We start from the raw sequence: 20,525 nt of genomic DNA, 5'->3' as shown, positions 1-20,525 counted from the left end.
ATTTGAATAAATATTTTTTTGTTTTCTATAGCGTGATCGATGGTTCGAGAAACGAATGCGAAAAGTAGGATTTATTGTTAAAAAAATGGGTGAGGATGGTGCTTGTTTATTCAGAGCTGTGTCCGATCAAGTTTATGGAGATCAAGAAATGCATGGTGTTGTTAGAAAACATTGCATGGATTATATCGTAAGCGTCTATTATTATTGCAATATTGTAGAAATTCCACAAAATCTCTAATTAATATGATTTTCACGTTTTTTCTTTGCTTTCAGGCAGCAAATCAAGAATTCTTTTCTCACTTTGTAGCCGAAGATTTCACCACATATGTAGATAGAAAACGACAAGAATACGTGCATGGAAATCACATAGAAATGCAAGCCATGTCCGAAATGTATAATAGATCTGTGGAGCTTTTTTGTTATAGTACAGGTATTTTGTTATGTCAATTTTAATTAGATATGAATTTTTGAAGAAAAAGTTTTTTTTTAAATATACATTTTTTGAATTTTTATCAGAACCTATCAACATTTTTCATGGAGTGCATAAAACGGACAATGAGCCAATACGATTGTCATATCATCGAGTTAGTCACTACAATAGTATTGTTGATCCATATAAAGCAACAGTTGGTGTTGGTCTTGGTTTACCATCTTATAATCCTGGATCTGCTGATCGTGCTTTAGTATCAGATGCCGTCCGTCAAAGTGAGGACTTACATATCGAACAGGTATAATGTTTTTCATTTGAAAAATTATTTGGAATATGAATCGAAAACAAAAAACAGACGCTTAAGGAATTTTTTTTCTATTTTACAGACTATGCTAGAGGATAAAATCAAAGCAACTGATTGGGAAGCTACAAATGAGGCAATTGAAGAACAAGTGGCCAGGGAAAGTTACTTGCAATGGTTACGCGATAACGAAATGAGAAAAGCAGTAAGTATATTGAGAATTTAATTTATTGAGAAAACAAAAAGGAAAAGAGAATGTTTTTTTTTACATGTACTTGTGCTATTTTTTTTAAGCGATCAGCTAGTAGTAGTAGCTCTAGTACGCTTACGGGTACTCAACATAGCCATGCTCTCTTTCATTCGCATGGCAGTCGCGCTCAACAACGAAGTCATACTTCTTCTCCAACAGGAACTGCACCAACTGCAGATTCTCTACGAAATTCCCCAAAGGTCTGTACAAAACAGACTCTCGTTTCCTATAAGCTTCAGGAAATTCGGTTTTTTTTTTTTTTTCAAAAAAAATTCTTTTATTTTTTTGGCTGTACGATTTTGACTTTTTTTTTTAATTACGGTTTATTTTTTGTTTATCGATTAGAAGCTTCTTTCTCATTTTACTTTTGTCTCTATTGAACAATTGTTTCTAGTGATTCATTATTTTTGTTTGAATTTTTTTTTATAGGTTTCTGATTCTGTACGTTATACCAAAAGATCTCCACAACATCAATCACCTCCAAATGCAAGTAAACCTCTTCTTCCAACTGAATTCGAGGTGAATTCCGCGCCTCAAGAACCTGTGCCTGGCAGCAGCAAAGAGTCGCAAGCTTCACCCGATATTTCTGTTTTTAATCGACTGCCTCCAGAAGTTTTCGGTTAGTATTTAATTAGGAAAAAGCTTTTTTAAAGAAACCTTTAAAAGTCAAAAAATTTTGTCTATTGTAAGAACTATTTTTAATTTGAATTGCAAAATTTTTGATGTTTTGAAATTTTTTTCTAAAGGTCTGACCGACTGGGAAGATAGTGATATTATATCACAGGTGTTGGCTACTTCTCAAGAGGAATATCTAGACAGCTTAAAGCAATCTCGCCTAACTAGTAGTGCTAGTTCTGAATCCAGTGAAAAATTAGATTCTAACAATAGTTAATTATCAAGAAAACAGTCATCATTTTTAAATAATTTGGAGAGATAAAAGAAAAAGATATATAAATATATGTGTATATATATGAAAAAAATATATATGTATATATTTCTATACTGCAATATCCTCTAAAGTAAAAAAAAAATGTGAAGCAGAAGGTGGTTTGCCTTTCCTCATTTAAATAAAACTTAACGAGTTAACTCAACACGTAATTTCACAGCAGTGTGCGTATATATTAGTAAAAGAAAATACGAAATATTGACCAAAATCCATATTTTCAAATTGTTTTTGTTTTTTTATATTCTTTTATTAATTATATTTTTTTTACTTTCAAAGAAACAAAAAAAGAAGAAAAAAACTTATAAAAGTAATCAAATACTTTGTTTTCTTTTTAGTTTTAATTTTTTTTCTTATTTATATTGCAAAAGCTTGTAAGGCAAATGCATAATATATTTTTTATTTTTCAATCGAATTTTGCGATTCTGATTGCTGCTTTATAATATTGTAGAGTATACAAATTATCGAAAAAATCTTTGTTTATTTTGCAAAAGAAGAGTTTTATTGACATTTAGCCAGTTGATAGCGATATCATTGTGCACTATTTATTCTATAAATTTCATTGTTCTTTTTCTATTTTGGCTCTTCATATTTAGTTTCAAATCATAGAAAATGGCTTCGAAATAAAAAAAAATTCGTTGCATTATTTGTATTAAATGATTAAATAAAAAACAAAAAAAAAATATATATATATATATTAACTTAAGCACATAACTTGAGTCTTATTATTTTATTATATCATTTTCAGCTTCCGTAAAAGTAGAATATAATCGAAAGTGAATTTTTGCAATAGTGCAATAAATATAGAAAATTAAAATAAATGTGGCAAGTGTTATACAATATGGATAGATATGCTAATTACCTAATAGGGAATATACCTAGTGATTAAAAAATCCAATTTAAATTACTTTGGAAATGTTAAATTAATTTTAAATTTGTTTTAATTACTTGAAAGATTTCAAAAAGAAAATTATATAGTTCAATAGATAACATGATTATTTGAAAATATAAATTATGCAGGAATTTTTTTTTCAGTCAAATATATTCAGAGTCGATTTCAAGTCACCGGTTACAGTGTTGCTTTAGTATAGACATATTAATAGAACCAAACCCACACTCTCAAACTCTTCCTATAGTGTCTTGAGTTTTAAACTTTCAATATACATCTACTGCAGTATTGTGCCGACAAACGACAAGTTATAAGGAGTTCTATTATATTTTCGAATTTTTTCAATACTATATATTTACCTCAAGTTTTATAAACTCAATGTTAGTACTTATGCTTATCACTGTAAATACATTTTTATGACATGCATAATCTGCAATCAGCTCATTTTTTTCTGTTGCTGCAGTTTGATTCACTAGCCACGTAAAAATTTAAAAAAAAAGAAAGAAACAAATGCATAACTGCAAAAAAATGGATTTCAAATCTATGGTAAAGTTAATAATTTTGAAAAAAATCTGTAATGCTTCTAATACATTAATTAATTTGCTAATTAAAATTATATTTTTAAGTAGAACATCCTTTAATTTTTTTGTTACTAATTTTTCTTTTTTAGTCAAGAAAAAGTTGTTTATTCCGACAAAAGTCGTATCTTTTATCGGCTCTCTTGACATTAACAATGTTATCAATTGTAATATTCTGCATTTACATTTCGAAAATAGAGTCAAACACAAAAAATTTTAATGATGATGTTCCAAATGAAGTACAACAAAATGGTAAATATTTTTTAAAATAATTTTCAAGTAATTAAAAAAATATTTTAAATTTTAATATATTAAAACATATTAAATTAATTTTAGCATTTGCTGTTTCAGTACTTAGTAAATATTACAACTTTTCAAATGGTAAGCTATATTTATAATTCTTTATCCTTGCAGTGAAATAGAATTAATAAAAATAAAATGATTAAAAATATACATATATTATTTTTATAAATTATTTTCAAATATTTATTAATGAAGAAAAATTTTCTTTTCTAGGTAAAAAGTGGTTCAATAGTGAAATTATTTCTCAGATAAGTAAAGAACTAGTCCGAGAAGTTGGAGAGAATTGGATAATTGAAAAACCTAATCACACTAATCAGAATTATTCGCTTAAATTTCCAGAGGTGAAAGATCCTTCAATGGGTCAAGCTGAAGTAATAAGAGAAATTTTCAATTATGCTGTAAGTCTATGATAATAAATAAGTAAATTACTAATTAATAATAATAATTATTATTATTATTATTATTAATAATTATCAATAAATCTAAAAATATTTTCAATATTTTACAAAATAAAAATTTAACAAAATATTGATAATTTTATTTTTAAAACTAATGAAAATCTAATGATTAATTAGATTATTATTTTTAGAAAAATGGATTTTTTATCGAATGCGGAGCTTACGATGGGGAAACTCGTAGCAATACTTTGAATCTTGAACGTTATTATGGATGGACCGGAATTTTGATAGAGGCAGATCCGATAAATTTTGCAAAGATGACTTTAAAAAATCGAAACGCGTATTTATCGCCCACTTGTCTTAGTATCACTAGTTATCCAACAATTGTAAGATGAAAGATAACTTTTATATTACTTTCAAAGTATTACCGTAAATGAATGCATTAATTAATGAAATTAATTATTAATAACATCTTTTTATTTTCAGTCATCGTTTTTAATGGCTGATAACATTGGACGACTTCACGAAATTGAAGATAATTTAGAACTTACAAATAGTCCGGATATTGCTCATAAGGGAAAACATATAAATGTTCAATGTTTTCCATTGGTTACTTATATTCTTGCACTAAATCGAACGAGCATTGATTATTTTAGTCTCGATATTGAAGGCAATGAACTTCAAGTACTTGAAACTATTCCATTTCACTTGGTAGATATTAAGGTAAGTCACTGATTAAATTAAAATTAATCAAAAATTAGTACAAATTTAAATAAATTTTTTGTAGTCTTTCCTTATAATATTTTCTTTATCAATTAGACAATTGAAGTATCTATCTGTGAAAGTTTTTATATACCTATAATATGTTTTTATATTTAATTTAAAACAGCTTTTTGTTATATTTTAAAATTAATTTTGTAAATATATTGAAACTATTATATTTTTCAGGCGCTGTCTGTGGAATACATTCACAACAAAGAAAGTAAAGAATATATGATTGATCTGATGAAGGGAAACGGTTATTACGTTTACAGTTATGTTGAACACGATAACAATCTAGCAAACGACATTATTTTCGTTAAAGAAACTTTTATGTCCTCAACAAAGATAAAATCCAATTTACTCTTGAATTTGACGTAAATTGTGAAATGTTTTTTATTTTTCATTAGTTTGAAAAAATTGTTTCCAATTTTACAAAAAAAGATCTGTGATTTCCGCTAAAATTAAAATGTATGTGACAGAATTGTAAATATTTTTGAGTTTAAAGATTATTATTTAATTTATTTTATTAATAAATTTATATTATATTGAATTAACAATCGTAATTAATAGATTTTGTAAATAAATCATGACAATAGCGTAGTTTGCAGTAAATGTTTGAAAAAAATGGTACTTTGATCATTTACAACGAAATTCGAAACTCGGTATCAATAGAATGATCTCATTTTTCAATAATGTTAACTTTGAAACAACTTTATTGCTTTATAAATAAATGAGCAATACATTCTCTTTGCCATTCATTAAAATTCATAATTTTTTCATTTTCCTTTTTTTTATATACTATAAACTATAAAATATAATTTACATTCGCTAATAAATAATGATATTTAACTATTTTCGTAATAGTAAGTATAATTACATTTAATGAATTTTAATTAATTACTTTTATTACTTTTTTATAACATCTCTTTAAACATTTTTTTTTTCTTCTTTATATTATGCCTTTTAATTATTTTATTCTATTCTGGCACATCCGGTGCACAATTTCAAATTTATCCCTAAAGTAATTACGCATTTTATAAATTGCTTTTTCATCGTCAATTACAAAAATTGCAAAACTTTTCAAATACAGTTAGCATAATATAACCGCATTCAATTCTAACTCTGAATTCTTATTTTTGGAATTTTTCAATCAACTATAAAAACAAATCTTAACAGGAAAATCTGTACAAACTCTTAAATTAGATAAAAAAAATAATAAATAAAATGAAGAAAGGAATTTGAATATTTTTAGGTACATGACACTGACTAGAGGATGAGTAAAGATTACATATTTTGATTTTGCGTTAAAAAAATTTTTTCTGCTGACTATTTTGGTTCTTTTTCAATAGATTAATATTTATATATGTTAGTCTCTTTGATGAACTGTAAAAAACTTTTTACAGTGTTTTTTTTTATAGAATACATTTTATAACTATATAAACTATGCTTTGTCTTTTAAAATAGCACCTTTTTTTGTATAAGAGGTATAAATGAAAATAATTTTATGTGAAAATTTATATGTTCCTCCTACAAATGCAAATTGTCAATCATATCACAAAATTTTAAGGCTTTTGTTGGAGAATATTATATAAATCAGTAAAAGAATAAAAATATTTTAGATATAAGAACACTGCTATAATCCATTCAATAAATAAATTATATAATATATCAGACCACACTATATTATAATTCGGATCACTGGTAATACTTTTAATTCATTCATAGAAAATTATAACGAAATCCTTTCATGGCAAATTATATTAATAAATATTTTTTTTTGTGTCATTTACAACATTTTAATTAGAAATTCATGAAAGGATTGAAAATAAAGCTCAGCATCTAATTCGATATTCATCTAGAATTTTACAACTGCTCGAAGATTATTATTATTTTTATTATTATTATACGTATACGTTTTGATATAATATTTATATAATTCGCTATTTTCCCCATTTTCACTATTATACAATTCGATTAAAAAAATAAAAACTAGACTGTTATCAATCTTGTTCCATTTCAGATAAACAGATAAATTTTGAGCTTTTTTCAATTAAGGGAATTTTCCCTATTTTTCTTTCTTTTTTTAAAGATCTAAATTGTAGAATTACTAAATATTTCTCTTATTTAATAATTATATTAATTGGCTAATTCAAAGTGTTTAAAAAATAATTATTCAATATTTACAATTTACATAAGTTTTATCGAATAAAAAAAAAATTGATTATAAAATGAAAAAAAGAAGTTAGCCATAAGAAAAATAATAATATCATAAATATGGAATATTTCCACGATAAATAGTGGAACAAAACCAACAACAGACTTTTTAGTCTCATACATAACTCTCCTGCTTTTTACCAATAATACTTCCGGTAACAGCCGATAGAAGTGGTAATTTTATTTGCTTATCAGAAGCAACATCCGGGACCTTAACACTACAACTTTTATTACTACTGTGCCTCCTCCAATAATCAGATTGATTCGTACTGCTACCAGTTGTTGAGCCTGTGGTCCCCGTACGACCGGAGCTTTCCTTTTTTCTTTTCACTTTAGTTTTGGAAATTCCACAGAGCCTAAGAAAACCCTCTCTGAATTTCGTCGACATAAGATTATAGAGAATTGGATTAATCGCTGAATTAAGATAAAGCATCACTCGACAGAAATAGATAAGACAATAATAATCATCGAAATCAAGGGTGACTATAATTTCAGGTGGAGTTACAATAATCCAAAATGTCAATGCCCTAAATGGAAGTAGACAAATGAAAAAACAAAGAACCACTGTGCCCAACATTAGGATCACTTGTCTTCGATATTTAAGTAGATTATTGGCTGGTCCCCGACTTATTGCCGGATTTTCCATTAGATGACGTGCTATCACTGTATAAAGGACAAGTAGGATTAGGAAAGGAATGATAAAGAAGACAATTATTATTATCAGGAAGAAGATTTGGTTCACTGTTGAATCAGCTGGGGTTGAACATGTTTCAAAAAAACTCCCATTGTGGTCCTTTTCCAATCTGTATTGCGTTATCCACAGGATCGGACTGCAAACAAAATTTCCCAAATTCGATTCTTATATAAGAGGACGAATTTTCGATTTCGATTATAAGACAAAAATGACTGATTCACAATATCAATCATTATATAAGACGCATTTAGAATTAATTTGTTTCAATGAATTCTTACAATTAGACCAAATAATATTTTTTTTTTGCATTTTTTTGAAATTCCATGAATAAAAAATTATTTGTACAAAGAATAAATCAGTCAAATCAGTCCAAAATCAATTTCAATTGACAGGGAAATTATTAATAAAATGTATTTCCATCATGCAATTTTTTTTGTATTATATACAATTTTGTGCAAGAGGAAACTAATGTGCGTGATTAACTTTGATCTTTGCATATCGACAAGCTTCTGTATTATTAGTGCATGCCTGCAACATGTTTTAGAATTACGTGGTTCCACAGAAATAATGAATGTTTAATATGTTAATTAGATTTATGTGTGTAGCTGTTATATATATATTATGTTTACGATACAATAAATTAAATATTGGTAACATTGTTTTACATAACACTGATGAGAACATTAAACTTTTTTTTTGAGAAACATGCATTAATTTTGTCATGGGAATAAAAATTTTACAAAAAAAAAAAAAAAAAATAGCAAAACGCTGATTTTTTTTTATAATCAATTTTATACTTCGGTCAATTTGAAGTTTCTTAATTTTGTAAAAAATATTAACTATAAAAAAATATATAAGCATAAAAAAACATAAAATTATTTAAAAAATTTGAAAATCAATAAAATTCATTTTTTTTAGATTTTAATACTTACATTAAATTTATTAACGTGAACACTTATATAATTTTTTTTTCTATTTGGTCTGTTCTATTTTTTCAAAATGAACCTATTACTATACAACTAACATATATAATTTATACGGAATTCGACTTATTATTTTATAATTCACTATTTTATAATTTACTATTTTATCATTTACATAATGCCTATTAATGAGACAATTGTTATTATCGTAATTTTAGAAATAGTTAAATGTTATTAAATTTTTGAAATAGACGAAATTCGCAAAATACATTCAATTCGATCTTTAAACATATATATATATATATAAAAGCAATATATAAAAATGGCGAAATTCACTTATATATCTTTTAACGAATTATTTATATTTATTTTATTTTATGCTTTCAGAAATACTTTTTATTCTACAATTTGAAATATTTTTCATCTAAAATAATCGCAGGATTATTTTTTAGAAAAGAAAAATTTTATGGAAATATCGATAAAAGTACAACATTTATATATATATAAAATCTTAAAACATCACATTTCTATAAAAAAAAAATTTCAAAATTTCTTTCTCATTAAACTACTTTCTAAATAATTTTAAAAAAATCGTTTATTTATTTATTTATATCTTATACTAACTTTTTTGAACATTCGTTAATAGTTTATAAGTTAATTTTGAACACTTGTTTCTATTTTATGAATCAATTTTGAACACTTGTTTTTATTTTCTGAGTAATTTTTGAACACTTGTTTCTACTTTCTGAACATTTTTAAATACGTTGTCAGTTAAAAATAGTTAATTTTTGTAATTTTTTTTTTAATAAAAACTTGGAATTATTATTTACCTATATGTACTTATTAATGAAAATGTTAATTACTATTAGAGAAACGATAAAGTGACTTTAATTCTTTTTTTTTTTTTAATCATATTTGAGTAATCAGTCATTATTTTTTTAACTATGTGTCGATAATACTTTTTTCATCTTAGTTACTAAATTATTTGTGGAAATCCTTAAATGTATTTAATACTATAGTTAGACAGATTTAAGTAAATCTTTGGAACATTATCCTAAGAACTATAGAAAAATTTGAATTGTTTAAATAACAATTTTGTTTATACTTTCAATTTTTTTTTTTTTTTAATAATTAATGAAAATTCAAACAAAATTGACTTGATGATCACTGTTTAGAGCTCTTCTAGAAATTCTGGTATCGGTTACAGTGCTTCTAAGTGTGCTTCTATCGATAGTATTTTTTTTCACGCCAAACAATCTCAAAAATCCATGTCTAAATCTACTGCTCATTAAATTATATAAAATTGGATTAACAGCACTATTAAGATAAAACATATTTCGACTAAAGTAGAGTAAATTATAGAAAATTTCTTTATCAATAGCCTCAACTTGTTTTTCAGGTGCGACAATAATGTAGAATGTAAGAATTTTAAATGGCGCTAGACAAATGAAAAAACTAATGACAACCGTTAATAACATGAGAATCACTTGTTTTTTAGCTCTATTATGATAGAGTTCACTGTTATTTGTCGTCGATGATGTGTCCCTCATTAAATGCCTCACAATAATTGAATAAAGAATCATTAGAATTAAAAGTGGCACAAAGAAAAAAAGTATCACCAATAACAGGAAAAAAGCTGTTGTCGCGTCTGTATTTGCTTGCATAAAACAAACTGGAATCAGTCTTGAATCTTGTTGAGTCTCGTTTCCTGAGAATGTTGTTGAATCCGATCCATTCAATTGCATTTCGCGATACTGCGGAATCCAGATCATTGGACTGCAATCAATTAATAACAAAAAAATACGAATGGGCGTCGAATCAAAAATCATATCACTTTTCTTTCTATTTAAATCGATATTGTTAAAATAAATAAAAAATTTCAATTGTTTTCAAATAGAACTAAATTAATTGATGGTAAATATTATTATTATATAATTTACAGATAAAGTGATATTTGTTTCAAGTTTAATTTCACTATAATATTATTAATTATAAGACAATATAGTTAATTAAGCTCTTTGAACTTCGAGGGGAATTTATTTGTAACAAAGAGAGAATTCTGCTGAGTTCTAAGCTCGAATTACCTTTAGTAATTATATGCCCAGATATTAAAGGGATCTCTTCAAACGAAATGAAAGCTACATTACTAAGTTTCTTACTATGTCTTTTGAAAATATTCATAATGAACAACTTATTCTAATTTTCATTCCACAAGATGATACATCCATCAAGAAACTTAATTCTATTTGAATATTTCAGTAAGATGAAAGTGATCTTTAATTAGTCTTTTAAATGAAAGAAGGTATATATACAAATTTTTACAAAAAAATTGTTAGCAAGATAATAAAAAAGAGGAATTGATAGCAAAGTATGCGAAAAGCACTTGAAAACATTTTTTCCATCACAAAAGTATTTAAAAAAATTTTAAAGAAAATAAACTATGCAAAAAAAAAAAAAAAAAAAAAATGTTGAATTAAAAAATTTTAAAGTAAAAAAAAATATATATATATATCAGGAAAATTGAGTCAAATCGAATTTGATTTTGATTCAATGATTCGACGCACATCAAGAAAAAAAAAACAAAACAAAAAAATCAGAACAAAATTTGTTCTTAATCCCAACAGGCAGACAATCTGTTCCCTCGGGCTCGTTTCAACGATCCTTTTCCCCTGAATTCTTATTTCGTCTTTCCATCCGATTGGCTCATGTCGAAAGGCGACAAGCAAAAAAGAGTGACAGGCTGCGTTAGCTTCTTATTGGTTGGCTGCAGTTCAATAACAGTAATGTGAAAAGTTTCTTTACAATAACTCGTTTGTGATTCTTCTGAATAACTTTTGCAAAAGTCGACGATTTTTCCACTTAGAACTTTTTTTTTTTATTTTATTTATTCATAAAACAAAAAAATCGAATAGAACTTGTAAAAGTGGATGATAAATAAAAAAAAAAATGGGTATTTTATTTCAAAATATTGACACAACTTTAAAAATTGTTTATTATTTATTAACCGAAATTCTTTATTTTTATTAAATTTGTTTATTAATAATTTAACATCTTTGAAAAAATACTATTTCTAATTTATTAAATTTTAAAAATTTAACGAACAAAACAATAATTGATTAATTGACGAGTTTTATTTATTTAAATGAGTATTCCTTATTTTTAGTTACTTGAGCAAAAACCATCATGTTTTTAATCAACACAATTACAATAAAGAAAAGAAAGTGACATTAAAAAGAGTATAGATAAATCCACTTAAAAAGTATATATATATATATATATACAAATTATATATAAAAATAAAGAAAAAAAATTGTGATACAAGACACAAGATATCAAACTGCAGCCAACGAAGACTCCACAAAATAAATTCTAGTTAATTGACATGGAAGCAGCAGAAAATAACAAAAAAAAGAAGCGTTTAAACAAAAACTGACATTATATAATTAGAAGCGAAAAATATACAGTTCCATTAGCCAAAGCAAATTCATCATCCTTTAGAATAAAATTAATAATTTGTACTAAATAAAAATTTTAATAAAATTAAAATTACCAAAATTTTCAAAAACATGTCCAATATAAAAAATAATTATTTTTATTTAAAAGTTTCCATATACATGATGGAATGAAAGAACAAAAAGAAAGAAAAATTGAACATCAAAAGAATCTGCACAACTATATCTTTTCCCAAGCACTATAACCGAATATCCCAGATTTGTTCTCTATAACTATCCGGAAATAGAAGTAAAACAGAGCGTATATAAAGTTTCACAGTATTTCATCGCATAGTTTCTGAGCTCTTTAAGTGCTGAACAAACTGAGAAGTCAATGGCAAGAATTTTGAGATAGGCAAAAAAAAAAACCATCATTCAATATGAAATATTACATATAAAATAGTATTACAAAAAATTAATTAATAAATTTTCCAATAAAAAAAAAATTTCGAATAATTATAAAAAATAAATGATGTACAGGAACAAAAAAAAAAAGATAAAAAAAAACCAATCAATTTATAAGTGTTATAAGGTCTGTGAACCAATATTCCTGTGGAATCACGTAATCTACGTCCAGAGATCTTTATGCTTCATAAGTTTTCTCCCCTGGGTAACTCGCTACGACGTCAAAACGATAATAGGGCTTCTTATAAATTCCTCGTTAGTTAAATTTATTATAAAAAAAGACCCATATAATATTCAACAAATCAAATAGTTATACAAAAAATATTCTAATTATGTTTATCATATTTTTCAAAAAAAAAAATAAATTTTTTTTTATATCTTCATGCCAAAATTGTCTTTCTAAAAGAATATATTTTTATTCTCTTTTTATAATATCCAAAGTCTGTACTGTAATACTGCTAATTATTTTCGAATGTTTCTAATTAAATTATCACTTGAAAAGCGTGATAAATTAGTCTAATTAGAGAATGATTTTCTATTTCCAAGACTAAGATCAACTGGAGAAGATCGTTACTTTAGACAAGAAAAGGCAATAATAAATGGGTAGTTGGAAATCCTCCGCGGAATATAAGCGGTTCTTGATAAGAGAGTTGAGTTTCAATGGGAAATTGGCCTAAAAAAAGAATACGGATGTAACAATTTTTTTTTTTTTTTTTTTTTTTTTTTGATAAGCATCAGCTTACTCCACTTGGAGCTTTTATAAGAACAGATCCTTTCTATATATAATTCGACTTTCATCTACAACCACTTGTGTCTAATGGGATCAAAGAGAATCAGGGAAAATTAAAGGAAAATCAACCGTCTAAAGAAAAACTTTAATAAAAAATGTCTTAACTAACTCCTACCAGCTCCTACCTTCCATTCTCTCTGATTATACAATATAATCAATTCATCAAAAAGTATTAAACTAAAAAGAAAAAAAGAAAATCAATTTTTCTCTTGAAAAATATCTTTAATAATTTCAGTTTTAACTTCGTTGCAAGAACAATACATCATAAAATAAAAAAAGAGCTTCTGCCTAGCACATTATTGTCTCTCTGAAAATCGTTTACTATGCACCGCATTTGCCAGAAAGGGGAACCCAACTTTCAGGGTTAAACGAATGAGAAAAACATAAAGGTCATGACAAGGGAAAAGTTACCAGCTTTTTTTTTTCAAGAAGAAATATGATTGCAATTTTAATATTGGTCTGTGGATTTTGTATATATAGGAAAGAAAAGTATAATAACTTTTTTTTTTAAATTTAAATCAGAATATATGCTTATTTAGAAAAACAATTAAATAAATGTCAGTGTATTTTTTAAATAGAGAGAACAATTTTAAAAAGGCAATTTTGATTTAATGAGTTTTATCTCAAATTTCCAATAAATTATTATTAAGCGGCTCTTTTGCTATGTTCAATAACACTTCAGTATTTAAACAAATAATCCGCTTTAATTTTAACATTATTCCATTATGATGAATATCATTCTCTCTATACTCGTAAAATCGATATTATTAAGTTTTATTTTTTAATAATAATTTTCTTATTAGCCAATATAATTGATCAATTAAAATTTATAAAAAAAAAAGTAACAAACTAATTAGTTAATTTCACACTGGATAACTTTGTAAATTAATGTGATTTTTAATTATATTTTATCGAATTAGATGCTCTCGCAATTTAAAATGCGATCCGAATTTTACTAAAGAAGTGAAAATCCACTAATTAAATAATTTAGCAATATTTTTTTTATTAAAAGTCAAATATAATTGAATAAACATTATATTTAATTACTAATTTTTAATTGAAAACAACTAATTATTATTACACTGAAAAAAAATTCAAATAATCGATTACTTGACTGTTATAAAATAAATATTTATTTCTAACAAATAATTTATTATTTGAGTCAGTTAAATACAAATTATTTAAATTTTATTAAAATTATTAAAATACAAAAATTACTGATTCAAATACAGTTTATATAATTCAATTATTTGGTTTCAAAAATTATTTGCTAAATATTTATTTGATAATAGTCAAGTTAACGATTATTTAAATCAAATAAATTTTTTTTCCAGTGTAGTTAGGAACTATTATCATCATCTCTCTTTTGAATTAGTGAAAAATGAGCTACTAATTCACAATAGTAAGAATTTTTACAAATCTTTAGTAAAAGATTTTGTTTACTAAAATTTCAGTAAAAATTAGTGAAAATTGTTACTAATTTAAATTAGTAGCTCAATTTTTACTAATTCTCTAGAGAGATTCATTATTTTGTAAAAAAAAATAATTTTATATTTATATAAAAATTTTATTTTAAGATAAAAATAAATGTTCAGATCTTATAGATAGATGCTTCATTGTCTAAAAGATATATAGATAAGAATAAGAAATAAAAAGTAACTTTTATTTTAAGCACGTGACTTTGAGCCTTCAATAATATAATTTTACAAAGTGAGATGATACACGTTTCTTTTGTACGTAAAAACATTTTCTGCATTTCCCCTTGTTCTGGTTTCCCCCCCCCCCTTTTTTTTTCTTTAATTTAATGCCATCCAAGACTCAAACCTATTCTGCACAAAAAGGAGGTCTATCCTTATCTAAAGAACACTCGACGCATTTTAAACACTTAGATTATTCACACATGCGAATTATTTTTGCGCACTATATATGTTATCTATATTTGAAATACTTTAAGACCTCGAAAGCTCATTTAATTTTCAAATAATAAACTGTCTTTTTGTTATAAATTACTAAAAAAAAAATTTTTGTCTCAACTAATATTCTTTTTAGTAAAATTTCGTTTAATTCACAGTAAAAAGAATAATAAGGGAAAATTTTAATCCTTATTCAAATATATAGTGAAAACGAGTTTTCGTTTGAAAATTAATTATCAATGACTTTTAAAAAGGGACATTGAGAAATTTGAAATTAGTTGGAAAATTTTAACTCGTAAATTTTGAGGGTGACTTTAAAATTACGGCCAATACATTATATTGTCAAGTGACTCGAGTCTAGGAGGATGACGAACGTGTAAGGTGTAAGCAGGGATATAGGTCAAAGTACAGAGCGACGCGAGTAAAAGGCAAAGAGAACCGCGTGCAGTAGAAAAAGCAAGAGATGGACGAGCAGATAGGTAGACAAATAAGTTTATTATTCTATACTATAGTGTAAAATCCACTCTCAAGAACTGTGTAAAGCATAACATGCATCCACTAATGGCACACAACAGATTAAATGTTTAATTCAAATATACTGCACACAAAAGTGAAATTTAATGAATTTGGCTTATTAAGATTTAACGGAATTTACAACATTTATAACTAAACTTCATTAACAATAATATTTGTTCATGAGTTTATAAATTTTCCCTCAATCATTTATTGAAATATTAATTATAATTACTCTCCAAATCTGATAATATTACTAATTATCCAATGTTTCGAAAATTTTGAAATTGCTATACTATTTTGGATTTATTTAATCAGATTAATTTTGATCTTCAATAGAAAAAATTATTTTCAAAAATTCCAAAAAAATTTATTTCGCAATTCTTTTGCAGGAAAATACATATATATATATATATATATATATATATATTATAATCCTATGCGCGGTATTATATATGAGATTGATGTAATGCGCATTATTATAACGAGTGTTGCAGAAAGGAATGTACCATAAAATAAGCTAAAGTAAACTAAGTGGTATGGCCCTTTGTGTGCAAATAAGTAAATTGCAGGTGCTAGCAAATAAATTCACAAGCACTGGCAAATTGACATTAGTCATTGTCAACTTTAAAGCATCTAATAGAGAGTTTCTAGATACGTGCAAGATTTATATATGTTTCTTACCTTGTACAAGCAGCAGCAGTTGCCCATGCCAGCAAACATAAACAGGTGGCCCTCGTTTTAGTGCAGACATACCTAAACGAAAATTGAAATCAGTTTTGATCCAAAATTCATATTTTGATCTTCATTTGTCAATCATCATTAAAATTTTGAAATTTCACAAAATTTTTCTTCTTACGTTAACAAATTTAATTTTAATTTTCTTATTAAAAAAAATAATAATTTACTATAAATTTGATTTTTAATTTGAAAATGAAGAATCAAATTTTGATAATACTCACCCTGCCCTTAGTGGCTCACAAATTGCGTAATAACGTTCAAAACTAATGGCCAATATAGTTAAGACTGAGGCGTGAGCTACTGTTAATTCCATGAATGGTACCGCTTTGCCTGAAACAAAAAAATTAAAATTAGTAATGAAAATAAAATTATCTGAAAAAAATTAATTTTTTTCTTCGCCTCTTATTAAATAATTAAAATGAAATTTTTATATCTGTACAAAAATAAATTTTTATAGAATAATTATTTTTAAAATATATCAGAAAACTAAAAGAGACAATTATTTTAGAAAATTATTAAAATTTCAATATTCAGTATAATATAGGATAGGAACGATAAGAATTCATGAATTTTTACAACCGACATTTGGATTAAACAAGAATATAAATATGTCAAATTTACTTTTGGAGAATTTTTCTATTGACATTTTATCGAACATTCTTCCTGAGCTAATAAAAATGTTTACTACACCGAAACATTACTTTTATTCAGTAGAGATATGTCGTTTCAATTCAATTATCAATTTTATTTCCTGCTTGCGAATTTCGTTGTCCAAATTTATATACGCGCTGGAATTTGAATAATTCTTTTATAATTTTACATAAATCAAAATTAAACAATTCAATTTCTATTTTTAGTTTAATAAAAAAAAAAAAATCAAATTGAAAAATATACATATATTTTTCATAGAATGTTTGATTTCCAGTCAATAGCCAACTTTTATATTCTTCAAATATTTTCTCTTTATATTTCAAATCCATTGGAACTAATTTTTCACACAAAAGCTTATATACACACACACAAAAGCATAAGACACTATTGAAACTCTTATTGTAGTTCTTGAGTAAACATCGTGTTCTTTTTTTTTAAAAATATTTTTATTATCTGTCGAATAAAAGTATGAAATAAAAGTATTTTTTTTAAATCGTATGGATTCTTTATACATTTCACGGGATTTTATCTCGAAAATTTAATTTTTTGTCCATTGTCCATTGTAGCTGGTCCATACATTTTTTTGTAAAGAACTACAAATGAACAAATCACTTTATGTAAATTCTTTTTCTCGATTGGATCTGTCGACAGTAGGAATTCAAATTAATTGCCTAACTCTTGTTTACATTTCCCTTTGTGAAGCTTATCGTATTAGAATGTCAATTATACATAATTAAAAGATACTCTCTTTCAAAAAGAAGCCCTTCATTTTTACTTCCTCCATCACAATTATAAGGTCAATGATTTTTCACCAAAATATTTATATTTGGCCTAAATGTCACAATTATTATCTATGAATTCTTATTTCTCTTATTTGTTTGTTTTAATTTGTTCAAATAAGCGTTTTTTTAAATTATAAAAAAAAAATTCACTTGACAATTTTGAAAATAAAATTTTTTTTTCAATAATAAATAAATCCCCGCGAATACAAACAAAAAACAGAGGAAAAATTTTTCCCTCGCTCTTAGTTGTGTGATTCATTATTACAAATATATTTTATCTTGTGCTCGTTCGTATTCACAAAGTCATAAAATACATTTCGTAATGGTCTTTTGTATTTACAACCATTGTTTTAAATATGGAACTGAAAGAGAAGTGTCTCTCTTACGGTAACCGTCAAAAATTGATGAAAGACACAAATTTATATACGAAAAATATAGTTCCAAAAATTGTCATTTTTACCAATCATAATTTTATAATTTAAATCATTTTGATTTCAATTCTCTTTCTTTCGGTAAATATTAATTTTAAAATACCAATTTCGTTAAATGGTTTTTCCTTTAAGCAAATTTTATAAATTGCAAACGTCAGCATCACACACACACACATATATATCTTCCTATATTACAAAAAGATATCGCCGCCGCTGTTTCAAGAATTCTTGACCTAGGAGGGGGGAGTCCGCCCTCCTAAATTTTGAGGTTATGTTCGTTTCAAGGCTCTGAATTTAGCCGCAAGCCCCCCCCTCCCTCCTCTCATTTCCCCTCCTCCGCCAAAATGGCCTAAATTTTGAAGTTATGTTCGTTTCAAGACACTGAATGTAGCCGCAAGTCCCCTCCCCTCCTCCATCAAAAATGACCTAAATTTTGAGGTTATGTTCGTTTCAAGGCTCTGAATATAGCCGCAAGTCCCCCCTCCCTCCTCTCATTTCCCCTCCACCGCCAAAAATTGACCTAAATTTTGAGGTTATGTTTGTTTTAAGACCCTAATAAAGCAGACTTTTTAATAATTTATTGGTTTTTAGGCAATTTCATTGAAATTATTTTTAAAAATAATATATAAGGGATAAAATTCGATAATAATGTTTTTTAATACCTTGGCATTTTCAATCTGGAATTAAATGCCTTAAGGATTGGCGAATTTTTATTATATTTCCTGATACGAAGGTTAGAAGGAATATACTAAGAGCAACGGTAATTCGTTGCAGGGGGCAGTTTTCCTCTAGTCTCTCCTTTCTCTAAGTCCTTCAATTCTTCTTATATATACGAAGAAACTTTCAATACCATTATATATACTTTCCTCTCGCCTTCGACTCATATTAAATCAAAAAAAAAAAAAAAAATTTCATACGAAAATAATTCTAAATGTATGATTAAATATTTTTATTTCTCATCGCAAAAAAAAAAAATTGGTGTGTTATTTTAACAAAAAATTCAAAAAATTATTGAAAATCTTATTTTCCCCTCTTCACATATACTAAATGGTATGTGAGCGAAAAATTAACACTTTTCCCTTTTCGTCACAGTATGAAGAAATTTGCGTTCTTTATGTAAACTTACAAATCCCTGGGTAAAAAAAATGAGAGAAAATTTTCTTTTTCTGTGACACATTTTTCACATTATGCGTATTGATTTATTCATATTGTATTTAAAAAAAAGAAGTTTAAAACAAAAAAAAAATAAATAAACGACGAGAAAATAACAAATAATTTAACTTTGCAGTGCTTATATGAAATGCGTCATTTTTCTTTAGAAATTCTCTCCTCGAGTCTACATTGTTTTTTTATTGGCCGCATTTTCGTTTTTGTTTCCCATTTGCAAACTCGACGACAAGAAAATCCTCTCGATCACTTTCACGGAATATACAAAGCTTTTCAAGAGAATAAACTCCATACTTTTATTATTATCGTAAACAATCTCTCGGAGAAACTATATATATATATATATATATATGTATATATAGTTGGCAAGAATGCGGCAAAAGCGCTTTTCAGTTATTTGGTATATTCCCTTTAAAATTTTCTTTTTATTTATTCTCCCTTTTGTTTATGAGAAAAAAAAAATCAAATTTCTAAACAATTTAAAATTATTTTCATATTTAAAAATTTTCTTTTAATTTGAAAAAAAAAATCAAAATTATAATAACTATAATTAAAAACTATTTTCTTTTTGAGAGTTAAAAAAAGAAATTTGATTCCGCGAATACGAAAAAATTTTGTTATATGTCTCTTTACGTAAACAGGATGCGCCTTTGTGCCTGCCTATCCATTCAAATGTAAATTTTCCCATAATGCGAAATTTGCATTCCCTTCTTTCACAGTAGTTACACGCGTTCTTGTGTTTTAACGATATCACATAATTCTTTTACATTTAAGAAATGTATATCACATAAAATATGTCAACGTTTGAAACAATGAACGCAATATATTTTTCACAAAAAAAAAGAGAAATATTATTTTAAATAATTATTTTTAATTTTCTTTTTAAATTTTAAAAATTAAATACTTTTCATCAAATAAATTGTAAACAATATTTTTTTCTTCCCTAATTTATTGTA

General features: G+C 25.7%; 3 protein-coding genes across 10 annotated transcripts in view; 2 read left to right on the top strand and 1 right to left on the bottom strand.

Moving 5' to 3' along the window:
- The window catches only part of LOC127282957 (uncharacterized), an 87,142-nt gene extending 84,504 nt beyond the window's left edge, over positions 1 to 2,638 (top strand). Inside the window, exons 18-24 of the mRNA XM_051307558.1 lie at positions 32 to 187; positions 274 to 430; positions 517 to 728; positions 817 to 936; positions 1,026 to 1,181; positions 1,411 to 1,600; positions 1,728 to 2,638. Of these exons, the coding sequence (XP_051163515.1) occupies positions 32 to 187; positions 274 to 430; positions 517 to 728; positions 817 to 936; positions 1,026 to 1,181; positions 1,411 to 1,600; positions 1,728 to 1,873 (1,137 nt within the window). The 3' untranslated portion in view covers positions 1,874 to 2,638. The remainder of the gene's footprint in view (positions 1 to 31; positions 188 to 273; positions 431 to 516; positions 729 to 816; positions 937 to 1,025; positions 1,182 to 1,410; positions 1,601 to 1,727) is intronic.
- Positions 2,639 to 2,755: 117 nt separating this feature from the next.
- Positions 2,756 to 5,618, top strand: LOC127282995 (uncharacterized). 2 transcript variants are annotated; one of them, XM_051307623.1, is made up of 8 exons: positions 2,756 to 3,193; positions 3,277 to 3,359; positions 3,484 to 3,643; positions 3,728 to 3,772; positions 3,908 to 4,092; positions 4,284 to 4,478; positions 4,579 to 4,815; positions 5,041 to 5,618. In XM_051307623.1, exons 2-8 carry the CDS (start codon positions 3,324 to 3,326, stop codon positions 5,230 to 5,232), a joined length of 1,050 nt encoding a protein of 349 aa, XP_051163580.1. In that variant the 5' UTR covers positions 2,756 to 3,193; positions 3,277 to 3,323; the 3' UTR covers positions 5,233 to 5,618. The 2 variants fall into 2 exon arrangements, with proteins under 2 accessions (XP_051163580.1, XP_051163581.1); XM_051307624.1 differs by having other exon boundaries at positions 2,757 to 3,359; positions 3,743 to 3,772.
- Positions 5,619 to 5,743: 125 nt separating this feature from the next.
- LOC127282993 (cholecystokinin receptor type A) overlaps positions 5,744 to 20,525 on the bottom strand; it is a 31,422-nt gene continuing 16,640 nt past the window's right edge. For 6 of the 7 annotated variants that reach the window (XM_051307617.1, XM_051307618.1, XM_051307616.1 and 3 more), the window contains exons 5-7: positions 16,760 to 16,868; positions 16,482 to 16,553; positions 5,744 to 7,898 (exon numbers count right to left, since the gene is read on the bottom strand). In XM_051307617.1, the coding sequence (XP_051163574.1) occupies positions 7,184 to 7,898; positions 16,482 to 16,553; positions 16,760 to 16,868 (896 nt within the window). In that variant the 3' untranslated portion in view covers positions 5,744 to 7,183. Of the gene's footprint in view, positions 7,899 to 9,377; positions 10,462 to 16,481; positions 16,554 to 16,759; positions 16,869 to 20,525 lie in introns of those variants that run through there. The other variant, XM_051307622.1, reaches the window with a different exon arrangement.

The sequence above is a fragment of the Leptopilina boulardi genome, unplaced genomic scaffold (assembly GCF_019393585.1).
Source record: "Leptopilina boulardi isolate dan_hultmark-lab unplaced genomic scaffold, ZJU_Lbou_2.1 LbouV2_303, whole genome shotgun sequence".
NCBI classification, from domain to species: Eukaryota; Metazoa; Arthropoda; class Insecta; order Hymenoptera; family Figitidae; genus Leptopilina; species Leptopilina boulardi.
The sequence above is the reverse complement of the archived record's forward strand: the minus strand, read 5'-3'. Positions and strand labels throughout refer to the sequence as shown.

Bases quoted from the DNA above. Each gene is read 5' to 3' on its own strand.
- LOC127282995 (XM_051307623.1), top strand. From the start codon at position 3,324: ATGCATAACTGCAAAAAAATGGATTTCAAATCTATG. The intron at 3,773-3,907 runs GTAAGCTATATT...TTTCTTTTCTAG, and splicing joins ATATTACAACTTTTCAAATG to GTAAAAAGTGGTTCAATAGT. The intron at 4,816-5,040 runs GTAAGTCACTGA...TATATTTTTCAG, and splicing joins TTCACTTGGTAGATATTAAG to GCGCTGTCTGTGGAATACAT.